The 22,276-nt window shown below is 36.5% G+C and overlaps 1 protein-coding gene and 1 pseudogene across 1 annotated transcript; one reads left to right on the plus strand and one right to left on the minus strand.

Annotated features, from left to right (window-relative positions):
- Nucleotides 1-4,257: 4,257 nt before the first annotated feature.
- Nucleotides 4,258-7,659, minus strand: LOC110453978 (annotated as a pseudogene).
- Nucleotides 7,660-9,993: 2,334 nt separating this feature from the next.
- On the plus strand, nucleotides 9,994-21,691 carry LOC110453976 (myeloid leukemia factor 1-like). The gene is made up of 6 exons (XM_021503242.1): nucleotides 9,994-10,175; nucleotides 12,317-12,551; nucleotides 13,122-13,262; nucleotides 14,354-14,513; nucleotides 15,455-15,700; nucleotides 20,001-21,691. The coding sequence occupies exons 1-5, from the start codon at nucleotides 10,126-10,128 to the stop codon at nucleotides 15,682-15,684; spliced, it is 816 nt and encodes a 271-aa protein (XP_021358917.1). The 5' UTR covers nucleotides 9,994-10,125; the 3' UTR covers nucleotides 15,685-15,700; nucleotides 20,001-21,691.
- The last annotated feature ends 585 nt before the right edge of the window (nucleotides 21,692-22,276 follow it).

Below are 22,276 nucleotides of genomic sequence, written 5' to 3' on the forward strand. Positions count from 1 at the left end.
GAGTACATGAAATATATACCATAATTATCAAAAATTAAGTTAAACCCACCGCCCAAAATAAATTTAATCAAAATTTCAATATTGATGAAGAATCCTTTCAATACCTGTGCCAGTTCCAAACTACAATGGTTACAATTCAGAATAAATCGTAGAATTCTAACCACAAACATTTTTTTTATTTAAAATTGGTAAATTAGGTTATAATATGTCCACTTTTTCAAAACTCATCCAGAAACAATAAAACATATATTGTGGGATTGTGAAAAGGTATCTAATTTGCTCGAAAATATAAGAATTACTGTTATTGCTAAAAAAATCTTTGTCTTCGATTAAATAAACAAGAATTCATCTTTGGCAAGCAGATTAATAAATATGCAAAGTTCAACTTGGATAACTTGATATTACTCACTATAAAACAATACATATATAAATCAAAACGCCTAGAAATAGAACTCAGTCTGAATGATCTAATAAATCATATCAAATTCGAATTAAAATCGCACAAAATTCTAATATCTAAAAGTAACATCAAAAATAAAATACAGATTAACACACAAATACATCACTGGTTGCAAATTAAAAAAAAAAAAGATACTAAATTTAACATCTTTATGACCTAGGTTTCCCTTGTCCTTGCTTTGTCCCATATGTCCTGTCCTTTGTCTTTTGTGTGCATTCGATTTTTGTCTGTGTACCTAATGTCACGAATACCATTTATTTATTAATCATTTATTTATATTTTATTTTGTGTGGGTGTGTAACTGTTAGTGTATGTGTGTATGTGTGTGTGTGTTTGTGTGTGTATTCTTTTTTGTCCCTGTATATAAGTACATGCTTGATCAGTATTTGTTCATAGTGAATTAAAAAAATATATATTATCAACAACTCATGTACTGAGTCATGTGCAAAATTGAAAATGAAAAAAAATATGAAAAAACTAGTCCAGCAAAAGTATTGTTCCAGCAAACTAGGAACAGAAAACGTGTCCATCCTAAATGTTTAACGTATTAATGACAAACCTTCGGAACTACAAAATAGCAGTATGTTACAGACTGCAATTAGACAGATAAACGCTGCTCACTTAAAGAACTAGAAATATTAATGGAAAGACTTCGTTGAAATGACAACGTATACTGATAAACTAAGTGGGAGCGTTCAACCTCACCCACGTATACTGGCATTTCGTTCACTCAAAACACAAATAAGCCCACGTACGTCACGATGAACATCTATCTGTAAACAAACAACAACTCTTATGTTTTTATCAGTTACTTCAACAACAAAATTAATGCATTCACTCAAAGCCAAACAATAGAGGCATCATGAAAATATAAATACGATTGACAAAGGACCTTTCATCTCAACAATTGCGAACACTTTTATACGTCAAACGAGACAAAGTTTTATTTACGTACAAACTCAGTGCACATACTTCGCTGCAGTTTCAATAAAGCAAATATACACTGATAGCTGATTTTATTGATTCGACACATTGTGGTCTAGCAAATTGTTTCCTGCGGTTTGGAGTCGAAACACCGGTCATTTAAACTCTTTGCTTGACAAAGGAAACAGCTCGCAATATAAATTTTCGAGTCCTGTTTGTGATCAAAACAAACTTATTCTGTATTTGTAATCAGGAACTGATATATTACAATAATCCTGTGATGTTCTTTACATAAAGAGAGAAAGCGACTACAGTGGATATTACTAGTGTTAATCAAATATATCCCCTTGCAGGAAATGTTAACAGACATAACATTCCGAGCTACCCTGAAGTCGTGACTGTTCGTACGAACAGGATTAAAGAGTTTTATATGTTTAAATTCAACCAGATGTTTATGATTTTAAAAACTTGGAAGCTAAAATAACAAAAGCGCACATACTGTGTTGTATTATGTAAGCAGTTTTGATTATACATATTACTTCCATTCCCTGGTTGAAGTGCACAGACGTTCAGTGGCCTTAGGTTTGTTTCTGGGTTTTACGTAATTGCAACAGCTAAAGTGATATGGACACGGTGTCTAGTATTTGTCTCCCTGCTCAGTCCCCTCTTACTAATAATGCAGTGGGTAATAGCAGGTATAATTTTTTCAGTACATATTTTCAAAATACATAATGAAGTTATCAAAGCTGTTGAAACAATATCCCAGTTTCCACTAAAACCCTTTCCGTGCTTTAACGGGCAACAACGTCCTATGAAGTTAGAAAGAAAATCCATGGCTTACATACGCATGGTCATATGGGACTATTTTATGGTTCAATCAGTAAGGTGACGAGGGAGAATGAACTTCGAGTTACATTACTTTCTGCAAATTTCGTCAACAAATAACACATTTCTATCCCAAACTAATAAGGTATTTTAAAAGGCGTCGGTGCGTCCGTGACATTGTCAATATTACAGAAGTGTTAAATAAATTTCTGAACGTTCATCAACCTTGCACAGTGTAGTCTCGTCTTTATCGATAACGACGATGCTGATGGAAGTAAAGATAGCAAGTACTTCATGACAGAAGTTTGTCCCACGAGCGCCACGACAACAAATTTCGATATTGATGTTCCCGTTCTAAATTTAAGGATTCCCGTGTAACTCCCTAAAACTGTAGCTATGCATTGGAAACAGTCCTAGTAATTACAACTATCAAAAATTATAACTTCGCATCGAAAAGTACTCTTGCATGATAATCGCTATTAAAAAACTCTTACTGAAATGAAAATCATACTTTAAAAGCTTTTATGGGGGGAAAAACGGAAATAAACAAAATATTCCCAACAATAGTTTTTTGGGGAAAAATTAAGGAGGGACAAACGAGATATGAACGCTGAACTCAAGATTATTCTAGAATCGCTCTTACCGACTGAGCTACCTAGTCTTTGCCCAACTGTGCTACAGTTATATATAAAACGAAGTTAAGGGGAGGTAACATTATGTACCAACAACCAAAGTGCAGTGGGACAGTTTTTTTTACTTCTTATTTAGTTCTTTTATTTTGTGTAAAAAACGAAGGAAACAAAGAAAATAGAGATATTCCGTTTTTTGGTCAAAGTAATATACTTTGATCAGGTATAATAAAGTAGGTTTGTTCAGAGTTGTTCGTCCTCACAAACGCTGAGGTCATTTAAAGACGGTGTCCAATGATGAACGGACCTTTCCCATTTCTAGGAATATAAGTAACACCTCATTGAAATGCCATAAATTCTACAGAGGATATATACAATGAAATAATACCCATTAAGTTGTTTGACGCTCAACAGACGTTTGAAATCAGGCGAAAATGAGTAACAATGACGAGTTCACGGAATATCTCAATCTAGTAAGTTATATGCATTTTAGATCAATATTAAAATGTCTACTATGCAGTTATATCCCACTAGCGAATGACAACAATTACATTCAATAATTATGATAAATAAAATCCTTCCTATCAGTATATTTCATATATTCAAAATGACGAGAGAAAAATAGGCATGCAATAAAATTCACTGTGTCATTGATCCTGAACTCACTGTGTAGTGACTGCGTTATTCATATAATCATGTTTACAATTTCATTTCACAAAAATAGTATTGAATATTGCATCTTATACAAATTTCAAAGGGAATTGGGCAACAGGCGTAATGCCTATACAAACCCTTTCCTGTGGTATGGACAATGTATATTACAATATATTTATTGTGAAATAATTTAAAAGTTTTTTCTACATCTAGGCAGAAGTCATCGACCAGAGCTCCCACGCAGCATCGTCGGATACCCACGGTTGATTTCGCTTCGGTACTCACTCATCACCCGTGGGCAAACTCGCCGAAAAACGTCGTGAAATATGCAAATTTATATATTAGAAGCGACCAATCAAAAAGTCTGATATATAATTTAGAACTCTTCAATTTTGAATACCCGTTTTGCGGTGTGTCGTGCAATGCAACAATGGCGGCGGCCATGAACACGTAAATTTTGTTTAAAAATCATACGAGATAAGTCATACAGGTCGTTGACATCAAAAACCAGTCAAGAGCAGTACAGCGCTACATTTGTAAGTTTGGCTATTGCACCGGTTATTGGACAGGTATGAAACCAGTGTGTTAATAAGTTAAACAGAATCAACAAATTGAACGGTAACTAATAGTCCTTTGTCATATTTGAATAAAACCCTATAGCAGTTATATTTGATTTCATATGGCCTTGTGTCCTTAATTAAACATATTTTCAAAGAAATGAAATGCCCAAAAATGATTGATCTCATAATGGCATTATGCATTTAATTAATCAGAATTTTCAGCTTCTTCGGAAAACATGTCATCATAATGATCAGTATCGGAATCTGAGGAAAACACTGGTAACTTGTTTTTAAAAAAAGGATGCACAAAATTCGAACAGTCATTGTCATTACAACCACATTTGACATCACAAATGTCACAGCACACATGTTTCACTCTTTTAGGATTGGATTCGGATTTGTAGGCAGAAAGTATGATATCTCTACGACATGTCTCTTTATTTTGAACATAGATTTTTATATCATCTTCCAATTTTCTACACTGTTTGCCATTAAAAAGTAACAAGGACATGGCAACTTGTCCATCACGACCTGCTCTACCAAACTGCTGGACAAATCCGTCCATATCTTTGAGAGGTCCAAAGTTGATAACATGTTTTACAGATTTAAAATTGACCCCCATTCCTGCTGCACCTGTAGCAACTAAAACTCTTATATTTCCACTTTCAATACTCATGTCTTCTTAGATCTTATCTTTAACAGCTTCTGATGATTGTGAGTGAAACATGTCAACATACATAATAAGATGTCCCAATTCCATCTTCAGAGTAGAAAATAATTCACTGCATGTCTTAATTGATGGACAGAATATCATAAAACGTTCACAATGTTCTCTTTCTGTTTTTAACAAATGTATCAGAAAATAGAAAACATCACAAAGTGGTACAGTACTCTTAAATTTATAAACAAGCAGTTTGATATTTTCTCTATCTGGATTTTGTACAATTTCATGACAGTCCACCATACAAAACATTTTGTGCATTTCCTTTCTTGCTGATCTGTTAGCTGTTGCCATTATCAACAGGACAGGGCATTCTGTGACCTACTTTTGGAAATTCGACCAACATTATGAAAAGTTGTCACCAGGTTAAGAAATAAACATTAAACTGTTGTTTGATCAAATTGGGTTACTGTGAAGATTTTTTGAAGATTTGACCTACATTAGCAAAATGCTCATAGAGATCAGAAAATAACATTTAACAGATATTATAGGTCACTGTGACCTTATTTTCAAAATTTGAACAACATTATCAAACATGGTCATAAGGGTCAGATATTAATATTTAACAACTGTGTGATAAAATAAGGTCACCGTGGCCTAATTTTCAAAGTTTGGCCTTCATTATCCAAAATAGTAATCGGAAAAAAAGAGTGGAAGCCAGGTCTATGTGAAATACTTTTTCTGGTTTGACCTCAACTGTATAAATTGTTACAGGATTCAGAAATTAAAATAAAACCTACTTTACAAAATTAGACGTACATTTTTTAAACTGTCATTATGTTCAGAAATCAAATTGCGACCTTGTAACATACTTTTCAAAATTTTAACTACATATACAACACGCATATAAGTTGTTTTTTTAATAATCAAAGAGTTACAAAACAAACATGTCATGAATGTCATTGGGACCTACTTTTAATACTTTCTTTTCAATTACATAGTGCTCAAAATGATAGTCTGGATAATGTTTTGGTTGAACAACGAGCAAAGCACGCGACAAAACGTCGTTTATGATGGTTCTTGTGAAGTATTGAAATCCAATACAAACGACGCAGGTCCGTACCGTTATCATTAATCGGTAATCAACAATGTATATGCACATTGTCACTCTTTTTCATTCTTAAGTCCCTATACCCATTCTCCAACATCATAAAATACATTCCCACACGAAAACAAGCATTAACCGAGTTAAGTCTTGCTCTGCTAGTCATTAAGTTAAGAGAAAATATGAGTCATGCTATTGTTTTTGCTTATTTTAACAACCAGAAATATTAATGCAAATTTTTTGTTGTATATTATATTGACAGACTTAGTGAGGGGATTCAACCTCACACTAGCAATTCGTTCTCTCAAAACACAAATAAACCTATGCATGCCAGCCATGAACTTGACACCAATTCTTTAACACTTCGTCAACTGTTATAAACACGCCCACAAACATCGACTCTTACTCTCAGAAAAAAACAATGCACTACCGATCCAACAGATTTAACCATTGACAGCATCGTGTACAACACATGAAAAACAGCAGAAATAATCAAGATAAGCAAAGAAAAAAGGCAGCTGGTGCCTGCAACCCTTTGGGGATATGACAGAGTCTTATCTAACCGGTTCTCCGGTGTAAAATTGTTCCTTTTCTTTCAGTGTTACTTGTATCTCTAACTTTATCTTCTGTCCACCTTTTGTAATCTCTCTCTCTCCTCAACCTTGTCCTCCCATTCCTACACTGTTTCTGGTTTTCCTTCCTCATACTCTTCCAAAGAGTTAATCATCTTGTACCTACAGAGTGCCTAACACATATCGCGAACAGAAGTTTGTTTTCAAAAAACTTGTCGAGGTCCAAGCTAGATGTTTGCATGTAATTTGCATGTACACGTGTTACGGCCAGCGCAATTTTGCTCCAGTATCCGAAAAGTCCAGAGTCTGCAAAATGTTGCGTATGAAAGTATGTACCCGTTTTCGTGGCTGATGTATCGCCGATGTACATGTATGTTTCTTAATGAATCTGTCAGAGTAAACGTTTTTGTTTCTTCACGACCTTCCTTGTAATAGTTTCCCGTTTTTCAGGAATCATCCGTGTGTTTTTATCAAGTTCAAGATAACTGATGACGTTTCTTTTTTAGTTGTATTATTTTTATTTTTCAAAAGTATTTCTGGTACAATATGCATAAATAGATACGTTTTGTTTTATACTCCCTTACACCCATGCACACACTCACTGCATTCTCATATACCCACACATCATTTCATATGTTTTATCATCATCATCACCCAGATATCTTTATCATGACATTGACATCATCCTCATCGTTATCATCCTCATCAGTAAAATCATCATCATACTCGAACTGATTTCATCGCCATGAGACTCTAATCATCATCATCATCATCATCATCATCATGCTCGACCTGATTTCATCGGCATGACACTCCAAACATCATCATCATCATCATCATCATCATCAACTGATGACGTTTCTGATAATTCCCTTGCTGACTCTTTCGCGTGTATTCCAATGTATTTCCTTTCGCTTACTTAGCATGTAAATGTTTCAATTATGTAGGACATATCTAGATGCCAACATCATCATTTTATGCTTTTTAGATACTTTGCCGACAGGATTTTTTTAAATAACTTGCATTCCTTTATTAGACTTAGAAGCTTCCTGTTTTACGTAATGTATTCAAGATTACACGATTTTAAACGTTGTGTCTCAATGCTAGAATCTTTTATTTCGTTGACTAACTCCTATGAAACAAACATCAATATAGTTTAATCGGTACAGACGTTTTTGAATACAACAAAGCGTTTTGATACTACCTGAACGAACCTTTTACAATCGACATCGAATCTGCTCCCTCTGGACTTCCTTTCCCGTCTTTCATCTACTTTCTCTTCCAATCCCCCTTTACTTTTTGTGATAAAGTAGATTTAGACAAAAAAATACATCTACCTTATTATTATCTTGTAAATTTATCTCTATGTACATAGTACGTCACGTGATTTAAATGTAATTCATATGCTGTATTCGTGGAGAAGAGCTTGTAAGTTGTTAGAACTTGTCTCTTATCCATTTGTCTGTTTCGACAATAAAATATGTTTAAATCAAGCGCGGGCGGGTATATGTACGTAGACGAGTGTATAGTGATTCGGATGTCAAGCGCGGCCGGGTATATGTACGTAGACGAGTGTATAGTGATCCGGATGTCAAGCGCGTCAGGGTATATGTACGTAGACGAGTGTATAGTGATCCGGATGTCAAGCGCGGCCGGGTGTATGTACGTAGATGAGTGTATAGTGATCCGGATGTCAAGCGCGGCGGGTATATGTACGTAGATGAGTGTATAGTGGTACGGATGTCAAGCGCGGCCGGGTGTATGTACGTAGATGAGTGTATAGTGATCCGGATGTCAAGCGCGGCGGGTATATGTACGTAGATGAGTGTATAGTGGTTCGGATGTCAAGCGCGGCCGGGTGTATGTACGTAGATGAGTGTATAGTGGACCGGATGTCAAGCGCGGCCGGGTGTATGTACGTAGATGAGTGTATAGTGATCCGGATGTCAAGCGCGGCCGGGGGAATGTACGTAGACGAGTGTATAGTGATCCGGATGCCAAGCGCGGCGGGTATATGTACGTAGACGAGTGTATAGGGATCCGGATGTCAAGCGCGGCGGATATATGTACGCCGACGAGTGTAAAGTGATCCGGATGTCAAGCGCGGCGGGTATATGTACGTAGACGAGGGTATAGTGATCCGGATGTCAAGCGCGGCGGGGATATGTACGTAGATGAGGGTATAGTGGTACGGATGTCAAGCGCGGCCGGGTGTATGTACGTAGATGAGTGTATAGTGATCCGGATGTCAAGCGCGGCGGATATATGTACGCAGACGAGTGTAAAGTGATCCGGATGTCAAGCGCGGGATATGCACATTCCTTCTCTCTTTGCCTTTTTTTCTGTAACGTTCAGTTCTTAATGCAGCGTCCGCACATTTTTCTCTCTCCAATTTCTAACACTTTCTTATCAAGAATTGAAGAAATGAATACTCTCTATAGCTACTTGGGTGAGTAGCTTAAACAGTTTCGATTTTCATTTGATAACCATACAAAATTGCTGGGCGTGAGTAAGCGAATCTTGCGGGATTTAGTCCTTGTTTTAATTTATATTTTTTGTACTCTTGTGATAGCTGTGTTCAATATCAAGTATTCTTTATTTGAAATAAAATAGTATGTGAGCTACATTTTGTACTATAAACCCATTGGGCCTCCTGTTTGATATGAAAAAAGTCGAAACGATCTAGTAATATAATGTTTACCACCAAACACTTTTCTGTTGCAATTTGTTTGAGGTTTTGCCATATTTCAGCTAGAATGACTAGACTATTAGGGGAGCTGTTTTATTAAAACAACAAAATATCTTATTATAAAAAAAAACAATTCTGATATTAAATTATCAAGTTGATTATCCACGTTAACAAAGAATTTTTAATATTAAAACAATATATTCTAATATAAGTAAATTGTTTGGTAATTTTCAAAATTTCAAATATATTTTGTTAAATTTTCTGAAATGATATTTTAATATCAGCTTTTATTCCCTTTTTAATGGGTTAAAATTTGAATGGCTTTCAGTCTGGTTCTAGCAGTACTGTAATGTTGTTTACCGATGAAAAACACCAAACAATAATATTCAAGTTACAATCGGTGCTGTAAGCAGAGATATATAAAGTCAGTATATATATATATACGTCTCGGTTGTATAAGCAATTAATATTACATGGGCTGCATTCGCGTATGCCAATTGAAAATGTACATGAGATGCAGAAATATTCCGCGATTTATACTGAAAAGAACGCACTTAGACCGAATGTAAGCAGAGCTAAAAAATGCACAGTTTCGGAGTTTTGTGACAAATGTCCTTCTTTCGAGCGTCAACTAATTAGTTGTAATTCGATAGAGCTCCTCTATACTGGACTCAAAAATCAAATAATTTTTAATGTAATCATAGTAATAATATAACTACCAAAAAATGTCCTATGTTATGCTAACTAGCAAGTCAGTCGATAAGCACGTGCCAAAAAATCCCTGCAGTCAGTCTCGGTACGGAACTGTCGTGTTTCATTTTCAGGTTGAACTACGCGAAAGGGGCATTACTAGTGAGTCTATAATTCATGACGTCATAATAAGGCGCATCGAATCATAGAGTTACCTCCCTTCATTTGAAAAGAACCCGGATGTTCTCCATTGTGTTTACCTGTCAACTGGATTTCGATTGCGTTCGACATATTGGCACGAGAGTAATTATTCAAATACGTAAAGGTCTTTAAGGAGGTCCGTAAAATCGGTAAAAATGCTTGGAGGTTCCATGTTTAGATCAATGGAAGAAGACCCATTTTTTGCGTAAGTAGAGCTGCTGACTGACACATGTTGACATTTTCTCCCCAAAGGGCAAAACCTGATGTCACGGGAAGTGTGAGATAGATTTATTTAGCTGGTGTAAGATATGTGGGCGTTCATTTTCAGTTATAAATTCTATTCATTACATCCTCCTCATGTAGATTTCCATTATAGTGAATTTGTTTACGAATATTTATTGTATCACTGATTTCACCTAGTTTTACAGCTGAACATATAGGCCTTTATGCATTCATGAATACAGACTGCTTCCTCTAGCATTCTATTTTCCAAAACCGAGAAAAAAAAATCAGAAATAGCTTGCCAAGTGTAATCAAGATACTAATATATTACCCATATAGGAACAGGCTGTTTTAAAACTTAGGTAGAAGACACGCTGACGATATCAGTGACACTCCCCCCCCCCCCCCCCCCCCCCCCTGATCAATATATAATCAACTCGCCTATTATATATACGCCAATTGGGGTATGGATTTTTTACTAAAAATAGCCAAAATCACTTTAATCTTATCTTTTTCAAATTGTTTATCCACGTCGCATTTATTTAGTCATGAAACATCATACAAATGCAAATATAAAATTTATTTCCATGTTGGAAAGTACCAAAAATAAATGCAATACTTCCGGTAGAGTTACATCAAGTTTCTAAGTAGCCAAAGCTTTCAGTTAACATCTATTAGCAAAATATTGTTTACCTTGTCATAAATAATGCGATTTTTAATAATATATTGAAAAAGTTACTGTTAAAGCGATTTGGGTTATTTTTAGTAAAAAAATCCATATTCCAACTGGCGTATAACTACAACAGGCGAGTTTGCGTATTATAAGCAAGTTGGTGATTTTCCCCAACCTGATAATGAGGGTTTGTCCCTCATTTATGAAAATTCTCAGAAGACCAAGACAAAATATCTGGCTTTGATAGGAATTTCTCTATTTCCCAGGACAAAAATGGCAAGCTTTATGGAGAAAACGTTCAACGAAAACTCATTGTTTTTTAGCGAAATAATCACCAGGTGACGGTGAAAACACTATGAAATAGAATTTCAAAATAAGATACATTATTATATAATACAATCAAGTAGTAAATACTATATGAATATCTAATTAGAAAAACATTATGCCGTCAATGTGCTCCTCAACAGAATGAGTGTTTTCTTCAGCATCACATAGATCTTTCTCTTGGAGATTAAATTCATGCATAGTACATCTAGACTAGTGTTGTCTTACAAACATAGTATTGTCATGATCAAAGTGCAGGAAAATAGGGAGTACATCCCATTTCGTTTGTTAAGGTTTAAAGTTACTCCCAAGTAAAAATATAAGCTTTCCACATATTTAAGTAACACCTAATCTAACTTGGGTTGGGTTAGAGAGACATTACTACCAACTCCAGTACTACATGTACTATATTCATATTTATTACATACTTACTAATAAATACATTTTTTTTGTATATGCGATACGACACAATTGCTCTTACCCATATCAGCACTCGCCGTATCAGCCCGGCCGTATCACACCCCAAAACCTGTATCAGCCCGCAAAACCTATATCACACTCCAAAACCTGTATCAGCCCGCAAAACCTGTATCACACCCCAAAACCTGTATCAGCCCGCAAAACCCGTATCACACCCCTTTTGGAAATTTTTCGTTTTTCAATATTTCAAAAGAAAAATAGATTATAAGATAGTAGCTTTTATTAGTAAGTATGTAATAAACAGAATAAAACATGCCCGTTTCCATATCAAACCCAGTATCAACCCTCGACCAATATCAGCCCTCGACCAATATCAGCCCTCGGGCCTTTGGTCCTTGTGCTGATATTGCAGTCTCGGGTTGATACTGGGTGTGATATGGAAAAAGACATGTATAATTCTCTATATATAAATGGGTTCTGCGATGCTGGGTGTGGATTAATTAGGGATTATAATCATTTGAAATTTGATTGAGGGCACCTGTGATTGTCTTCTTTGATTGTTCAAGGATAATTACAATATGTATTTCTTAACTAAGATATGATTTATTGGAAAAAAAGTTTTTGATAACTGTTTTATCAAAAGAAAGTTAGGCAAAAATGTCTGTCCTTAATTAGATGTTAAAATAAATTTAATGATTACTTCACAGTGGGCACAGGGAACATATGAGAAGGATGGATTCCCTCTTTGCTGATCCTTTTGGGATGATGCAGCCCCATATCCAGGCTCCAAGGCAGTTACAGCTGGAAGCACCGAGAGCCCATGCTCGGGTTGGGAATGCAATGGTCCCCCAAGGATTCATGGACCCCATGGACATGTTTGGCTCCTTTGACAGCATGTTCAGTAATATGAGGAAGAATATGCAAAGGATGGGACAACAATTTGTAAGTGGAATAGCTTTGTCTCTCTGAGGTACAGAAACATTTACAACTCTCTTATATTTTAGTGTTAAGGGACTTGAACTTAATCAACATTAGTTATAGCTAATTTATTTTATGGTAAGGTTCTGTTTGTAAATACGCATGCTGTCATAAAATGTACATTTTACCCTTCAAATGTCTATGAAAGTATGGTAACATAGACAAATATACTCAACATCTCAGTTTCACAAGAATTGCTATGACCCCTGAAAAACTAGGAACAAGTTCTTTCCTGGAGGGGGAGTATGCCATCCTGGTAAAATACTAGCCACTTCCTATACTGACTCAGCTAGGGAGAATTTTTCTTAAGCTCATTTGGTAGAGCATAATATATACTAGTAAGCCAGAGGTCTTGTGTTCGACTCCTAGCGGAGGCATTGAACTAAAGAATGACCTCTGTTAGCGTGGTTACATTATATTAAAGTATCATCTTCATAAACAAAATATCACATGGTGATTAAGTTTAATGAAACCTCAAACTGTTTTGATGCGTGTAGAAACTTACATTATGCTTGTTTTGATTTTGTATTACAGTCTATACAGAATACCTTGCAGCCTGATCCTAATGCCCACAGTTTCAGCCAGACATCATTCATGTCCTACTCCAATATGCCAGGTCAGGGCCAACCCAAGGTTTACCAGTCTTCTTCATCCACACGTGTTGCACCTGGTGGGGTAAGTCTGCTGTGTGTGTATCCTACAAAGGGGCAGCATGCATGTCTGCTCAACAGTTCTCAATATCTCTTGAATATTCTTGTCTTGCTGCTTACATTGTATAACAGCTTTTTGGCCCATTTTGAGTTATTTTCTAAAACGTCGGGTGTTTTGTTTATAAATATAGGGGTGATTTACAAGACAAAAAATACCATCCTTTGATGAATAAAAGTAATGTTTCAATAAGTTTTGATTACAGTTATGATACCATTGGCACAGTCTTATATAATACTCGTCTAATTCTGTGATAATGTGTACTGATAAATTTAAATTAAACTACGTACAAATTAAGACAGCTCCATTGTTAGACCTATTACCGTACGTTCACACTTGAAGCTTTCATATTTAAAATGTGTCTAATTGATGGGAATCACTCAAAAAGTTGTTTGTAAAAAGAAAACCTGAATACATAGTTGTATCTGTATAGTCAAATAAATTATTTTCTCAATTAATAAGATTTATTCTTTCTTTTTAACTGACTTAGCTGATATATATATATAATTGACATATGACCATGTGACATTCGCTTTTAATTTCCATGAATCATTACAAAACTGCATTTGAATATTCATGGGCATAGAAATATAGATGATAAACAGTTTATAACACAATTTTTTCAGTGTTTCTCGTTCGAACAATTTTCCCATCACGAGCACATGGATAAAATCTCCAGTCTACCTGTCGTGGCCTCCATTTTATCCACATGCTCGCAATGAGATAATTGTTCTCAAACAAACCCTTAAAACATAATGTGATAATCTATATTATAGACTTTCAGGCCTCCATGTTTTAATGGTTTGTCATGAGAACAATGAATCATAGATTATCACACCGTGTTAAAGGGTTTGTCATGAGAACAATGAATCATAGATTATCACACCGTGTTTAAGGGTTTGTCATGAGAACAATGAATCATAGATTATCACACTGTGTTTAAGGGTTTGTCATGAGAACAATTTTCTTAAAAAATGTATTGTTTTGTTGGGCTGGAAAATAAAAAATACCTTTATTGTGGTCATCTCAAATAATTCAAATGTCTTATACATAAACAGGTGAGAGAAACCCAAAGAACTCTGAGAGACTCAGAATCTGGTGTGGAGAAAATGTCCATTGGACATCACATCAATGAACGAGCTCATGTGGTGGAGCAGTCACGCAACCACCGAACAGGACAACAGGATCACAACGAGGATCTCATCAACCTTGACGAGGGTAAGTATTTATTAGCTCACTTGACCCTAAAAGCCTTGTGGGCTTGTGCTGTGGAATGGCATCGGTTAGTTAACTTTTCCTTTAAAATAATACTATTTCAGAAGTACAGTGTTGGACCAATGCAAGAGGACTCGGTATTATGTAAACCTTGAGGGTGTGGTCCTCCTTGGGGCAAAGGGGTACAGCCCAGCAGGGGAAATAGAGGTGAATCTTATATTCATCTTTCTGTACATATGGAGGGATTTTAACCAAATCTGATCTACCCATGTAGCTAGAGCATCCTTGAGCCAAGTGGACTCCATGCTATATAAATTGAGGGTTTGCAGTGGCCTCTTGGGTCAGAAACAGGGTCCTATGGGAGAAATTGGGCCATAACATGGATGTGGTAAAGATCCCCACCTCTATCCAACTATATACCCAATCTCTGCATCACACTGTCAAATACATCCATGCTACAAGAATTCACTCTGGATATGTTCCCATTCCAGGTTTGGGTTTCCAATAGGAAAAATAGACCTTAATCTTAAATGATCCCATGTTCATTTCTAAAAGTTTGCAAGTCTGTATGTCTACACCAATTGGCAAATGTCAGAAATAAACAATGGACCGCAGCTACAATATTTCCTGAATGCGGGGGATATAAAGTCTAGGTATTATCTTGCTCAATATGGAGTTAGAATTTATTATTTTCCTGATATCGTATTGAAATGTCATGCTATAAATTGATTAAATATTGAATCAAGTGTAGACCTGTCTATTGCCTAGTCAGTCAAAAACACTGTAGGCACTTTATTTTGAGGAATAGAACTGCTGCAATGCTGTTTTTAAAGTTCTGTGATTTGTATTTTGTCCAAAACCACAGATTTTAGTTTTATCTCCAGGAAATTGATAACTGACCATGTAACTGTTTTTTTAACAATACTGTTTCTTACAACTTGCAGATGACAAACAGGCATTTAATGCAGAGTGGCAAGGAAAGATGAAGAAGCAAAGACATGACAGAAACCGTCTGGATTATGCCCGACGAGGTGAGCGCTCACATGAACATCGACAAGAGAGATCAGAACGTCATGGAAGTGGACGCCAGCTTGCCATTGAGAGTCCCAGAGATCATGCCCAAAAAGACATAAGGAGACATGAACACACACACCGATACAGGGAGAGAGAATAAACTAGGAGTGCAACAGGTAGATTTGTTTTCTCCCCAAATCACTATAGGTTTCCTCACTCCTGATTTGTTGGATAAACCTGCTAGGATTTGGTAAACATTTTTGGTTACTAATATGTTACACACTGGACGTGATTTCGTCTTATCACTTATGACATCACGTAACAATGCTTTGCGACGTCATCTTCCATTGTGATGTCATGATTCACGGCAATTGTTTTCACCATCAGAAGCCTACATAGTGTATTTTCAAGGGAAACATTTAGCTTTCCAGATAAAATAAGAACGTTATGGGAAAAAAAGGGTCCCAAACTCGTGATGGTAGGTTATCATGTTTATCTAACTCTAGTTAGTTAATTTAAAAATTGTAAAAGACACTCGCTAAACCTCTTGTCTTTATACAATTTGAAAATTTACTGACTCACGTTAGATATTAACAATATATATAACCAACCATCACGAGTTGGGGAACCTCTATCTATCAGTAATTGTAGAGCTACGTTCTTTTTAAACAGGAAACATTCTGTGAAAATCTGTGTCTGTAATAATATTTCAGTTTCAGCAACACGTTCACTGCGAGATTAGCTGATTATCATAGGAGGTTTATGAATTTCCCCAAAGTTGGCCATAGCTCGTAGTACTAGCTGGAATTGATTCTGGAACAGTGTACATGAAATACTACTTGAGATCCATCTCATATAAGGGCTGGTCCAGAGTTAGCCATAGGGGATGGGAAGGAGACTCCAACATGTTACCCATGAAATCTTAAAAGTGGTTTGATATAAGTAATATAAGTGATGGTAGGTAGATCTGGTTTTAACCCCACCACCCGTAATATAAGTAATGGTAGGTATATCTGTTTTTAACCCAACCACCCGTAATATAAGCTATGGTAGGTAGATCTGGCTTTAACCCCACCACCCATAATATAAGTAATGGTAGGTAGATCTGGTTTTAACCCAACCACCCGTAATATAAGTTATGGTAGGTAGACTTGGTTTTAACCCCACCACCCGTAATATAAGTAATGGTAGGTAGATCTGGTTTTAACCCCACCACCTGTAATATAAGTTATGGAAGGTAGATCTGGTTTTAACCCCAACACCCGTAATATAAGTTATGGTAGGTAGATTTGGTTTTAACCCCACCACCCGTAATATAAGTCATGGTAGGTAGATCTGGTTTTAACCCCCCCACCCATAATATAAGTAATGGTAGGTAGGTCTGGTTTTAACCCCACCACCCGTAATATAAGTCATGGTAGGTAGATCTGGTTTTAACCCCACAACCCGTAACACAAGTAATGGTAGGTAGATCTGGTTTTAACCGTAGGTAGATCTGGTTTTAACCCCACCACACAAAATATAAGTAATGGTAGGTAGATCTGGTTTTAACCCCACAACCCGTAACACAAGTAATGGTAGGTAGATCTGGTTTTAACCGTAGGTAGATCTGGTTTTAACCCCACCACACAAAATATAAGTAATGGTAGGTAGATCTGGTTTATATCCCACCACCCGTAATACAAGTAATGGTAGATACAAGTAATGGTAGGTAGATCTGGTTTTAACCCAACCACCCGTAGTATAAGTTATGGTAGGTAGACTTGGTTTTAACGCCCCCGCCCGTAATATAAGTAATGGTAGGTAGATCTGGATTTAACCCCACCACCCATAATATAAGTAATGGTAGACTGCTCTGGTTTTAACCCCACCACCCGTAATATCCGTAATATAAGTTATGGTAGGTAGACTTGGTTTTAACGCCCCCGCCCGTAATATAAGTAATGGTAGGTAGATCTGGATTTAACCCCACCGCCCGTAATATAAGGAATGGTAGGTAGATCTGGTTTATATTCCACCACCCGTAATACAAGTAATGGTAGGTAGATCCGGTTTTAACCCCACCACCCGTAATATAAGCTATGGTAGGTAGATCTGGTTTTAACCCCAACACCCGTAATACAAGTTATGGTAGGTAGATCTGGGTTTAACCCCACCACCCGTAATACAAGTAATGGTGGGTAGATCTGGTTTTACCCCCACCACCCGTAATATAAGTTATGGTAGGTAGATCTGTTTTTAACCCCACCACCCGTAATATAAGGAATGGTTAGGAGATCTGGTTTTAACCCCACCACAAGTAATATAAGGAATGGTAGGTAGATCTGGTTTATATTCCACCACCCGTAATACAAGTAATGGTAGGTAGATCCGGTTTTAACCCCACCACCCGTAATATAAGCTATGGTAGGTAGACTTGGTTTTAACCCCACCACCCGTAATATAAGCTATGGTAGGTAGATCTGGTTTTAACCCCACCACACAAAATATAAGTAATGGTAGGTAGATCTGGTTTTAACCCCACAACCCGTAACACAAGTAATGGTAGGTAGATCTGGTTTTAACACCACCACCCATAATATAAGTAATGGTAGGCAGATCTGGCTTTAAACCCACCACCCATAATATAAGTAATGGTAGGTAGGTCTGGTTTTAACCCCACCACCCGTAATATCCGTAATATAAGTTATGGTAGGTAGACTTGGTTTTAACGCCCCCGCCCGTAATATAAGTAATGGTAGGTAGATCTGGCTTTAACCCCACCACCCGTAATATAAGTTATGGTAGGTAGATTTGGTTTTAACCCCACCACCCGTAATACAAGTAATGGTAGGTAGATCCGGTTTTAACCCCACCACCCGTAATATAAGTAATGGTAGGTAGATCTGTTTTTAACCCCACCACCCGTAATATAAGGAATGGAAGGTAGATCTGGATTTAACCCCACCACCCATAATATAAGTAATGGAAGACTGATCTGGGTTTAACCCCACCACCCGTAATATAAGGAATGGCAGGTAGATCTGGGTTTAACCCCACCACCCGTAATATAAGGAATGGTTAGGAGATCTGGTTTTAACCCCACCACAAGTAATATAAGGAATGGTAGGTAGATCTGGATTTAACCCCACCACCCGTAATATAAGGAATGGTAGGTAGATCTGGTTTATATTCCACCACCCGTAATACAAGTAATGGTAGGTAGATCCGGTTTTAACCCCACCACCCGTAATATAAGTTATGGTAGGTAGATCTGTTTTTAACCCCACCACCCGTAATATAAGGAATGGAAGGTAGATCTGGATTTAACCCCACCACCCGTAATATAAGTAATGGTAGGTGGATCTGGTTTTAACCCCACCACCCATAATATAAGTAATGGTAGACTGATCTGGGTTTAACCCCACCACCCGTAATACAAGTAATGGTAGGTAGATCCGGTTTTAACCCCACCACCCGTAATATAAGGAATGGTAGGGAGATCTGGTTTATATCCCACCACCCGTAATACAAGTAATGGTAGATACAAGTAATGGTAGGTAGATCTGGTTTTAACCCAACCACCCGTAGTATAAGTTATGGTAGGTAGACTTGGTTTTAACGCCCCCGCCCGTAATATAAGTAATGGTAGGTAGATCTGTTTTTAACCCCACCACCCGTAATATAAGGAATGGCAGGTAGATCTGGGTTTAACCCCACCACCCATAATATAAGTAATGGTAGGCAGATCTGGCTTTAAACCCACCACCCATAATATAAGTAATGGTAGGCAGATCTGGCTTTAAACCCACCACCCATAATATAAGTAATGGTAGGTAAATCTGGTTTTAACCCAACCACCCGTAATATAAGTTATGGTAGGTAGATTTGGTTTTAACCCCACCACCCGTAATATAAGGAATGGCAGGTAGATCTGGGTTTAACCCCACCACCCGTAATATAAGGAATGGTAGGTAGATCTGGTTTATATCCCACCACCCGTAATACAAGTAATGGTAGGTAGATCTGGTTTTAACCCCACCACCCGTAATACAAGTAATGGTAGGTAGATCTGGGTTTAACCCCACCACCCGTAATATAAGGAATGGTTAGGAGATCTGGTTTTAACCCCACCACAAGTAATATAAGGAATGGTAGGTAGATCTGGTTTTAACCCCACCACCCGTAATACAAGTAATGGTAGGCTGATCTGGTTTTAACCCCACCACCCATTATATATCAGCACAGGTGTCTGCCAACTCCCCAGTACTATTAATTATGGAATAACCCTAACCATATCAGTGTTTGCAGGACAAGAAGAATAAAAGAACATCAACTAGGCCTAGAATCTGGCCCCACCCTAGGGGCTATTACCAGGTCATTACATGGACATGATTGAGACCCCAATGATATACACATCAAGGTGAATGATATAGGCCCTCTGGACCTCTTGTTGTTGATGTAATTTTCAATGTTCCAATCTGTTTCTTTTTGCAGTGGGTAATAAGAAGAGTGAAGAATGAGAGCTAAACTGATCCCACCCAGGGAACTTTATCATGTGATACATGTACAGACTCATGGGAAATCTTATAATGCACAGCAGTACAATTAATAGGAGACCACCTTATTATCTCCACATAATTAAGATGTTGCCTTTTTAGGTATAAAACTGATAAGGATTATTCCTGTCACATTTATCAAAACTATTTAATACAGGAAAATTAGATAAGACAGGCTTGTACAATTTGATTGTGACTTTATATTACCTTGTCTTTACACACTAGTGTGAATAGCTAAATTTAAATATTACTAGTGATGGTAATTAGTTACATTTTCATAATTTATTAGGAGTTGCACTCAACCAGTCCATCACTAATTAGACTAGAGTTGGTTGTATATACTAACTTAAGATTAATTTAAGTTGTGTGTTTCTGTTGTTGAAAATGTAGTCACCTTTTAATGATGTGTATCCATCTTTTCATTAAGTACTAAACGATGGAAATCATGTGTGTAAATTACCTCTAAATAAAAAGTACTAGTAAACATGAGCATTTTAGAGATAGGTTATATTAATGTCATTCTACATCAATTCTGAAGCTTTGGAGGGCTGGATTTACCAGTTCAACTTTAGCATCATTATTAGTTTTGTTTTCATTGTTGACTAAATTTTGAGCCCATCACAGAGTATTATTATAGGTTGATTACTGATTCAAGCTAAAGGTTAATATTTCCTATCTCAATCTACTCAAAATTTTACATGCTTTTACTCATCTTGACTCATTGTTGAATGACATTGTCCGTTTATAACTTGATATAGTTGAAAAGATACAAAGGGACGTTGGTGATCTGGTGGTGTCCACATGGACCTTATTTAGTGTTGACTTCCCTTTGTTATTATCCTGTAGAGAACACTTCCAGTGGGATGCAAACTTTTCTTGGTGTTATGCAATCACAATTTCTAGATTTCTTCAGATTAGTAATAAATTATTGTGTAGATGTGTTTGTAATGTCAGCACTATACTTTACATGTTGGTATGAAAAATGTAAGTTTAAATTTTCATATGGTTATTTTGTGATATCTAGCAGTGTTTGTATAGGGAAACACGTTTTGCTGGATTAAAGCTTAAGTTGTGACTTTAAAAGGGAACTCTATCAAATCATGATCAGTCACATTTGTATGACCAATTAATTTCCTGATTTATTGAATTATAGTTTTCAAGAAAATCTGCAGAATTGAATTAACTTCACTTGTATTCTCCGCTTTGATATTCAGTGTACGTATTTGATGTCAGTGGTCAGTAATGTTAAGTTAGTAATGGAACTACAACCTCGTAGAAGTGGTAAGTAATTATCGTATATAGCAATGGACCTACAGTGTACAAACACCTTAATGTGATCAGTAATGTTAACTAATTAGGGACAGAACTACACATTTTCATTTCTTGTTTCACGTTTTATTCTACCAATTTTCCAACATTTAACCCCTATGTAACTTTAGTAGACTCTACCATGCATTGATCTGGATGAGTCCATTATGGTCTGCAGTAGCGGTTAAAAGCCAATCAGATACAGTTCTAATATCTAATGTGCTGATTAAGGATGGTTCTTATTCCATCTTTTTGTATTGCAGAGTTATCTGCTCTTGTGAGCAGGTATTGATTGTTACGTCATTTGTTTGTGAGAGTAACGTCAACAATTTCTGAGGAAACGACGTAATTTTCTCACACAAACCATTGACGTAACAATCAACACCTGCTCACAAGAGAAGATAACTCTGCAATACGCAAAGATGGAATAACCCAACCTGGGGCTATAACTGCCTCATCTTAAGTACAGCTACCTCAAACTTGGGACTCAGAATTGGTTAATAGAATTAAATTAAATTTATCATGGTATGAAACGGTAATTATGTATGCTCACCATAGCTGTGATTATGTAGGTGTAGGCCCACCATATATACACAGTCCTTGAAATCTGGAGCTAGATGATGTTGAACATTTTCTCTATCTACTAACCAAATTATCAGAACTGACCAGGTTAAAATATCCCTCTATAAGTATGGAAGCCTTTAGAAACTTAAATTATGCTTAGATGTAGACAAATAGTTCATGTTTCCAGAAACCCTATCAATCCTAGATTTATAATACCTTTCTTACAACTTTTATCAGTTTTAATTCAGAGTCAACGTAGAAAGTTTAAATTGAAAGATTTGCCTACCTACTTCTAATTTTTTAACCCATCATCAGATTATATCCTGTTTTCAAATTTTAGTA

This window comes from Mizuhopecten yessoensis, unplaced genomic scaffold (assembly GCF_002113885.1).
Source record: "Mizuhopecten yessoensis strain PY_sf001 unplaced genomic scaffold, ASM211388v2 scaffold7565, whole genome shotgun sequence".
Lineage (NCBI taxonomy): Eukaryota > Metazoa > Mollusca > Bivalvia > Pectinida > Pectinidae > Mizuhopecten > Mizuhopecten yessoensis.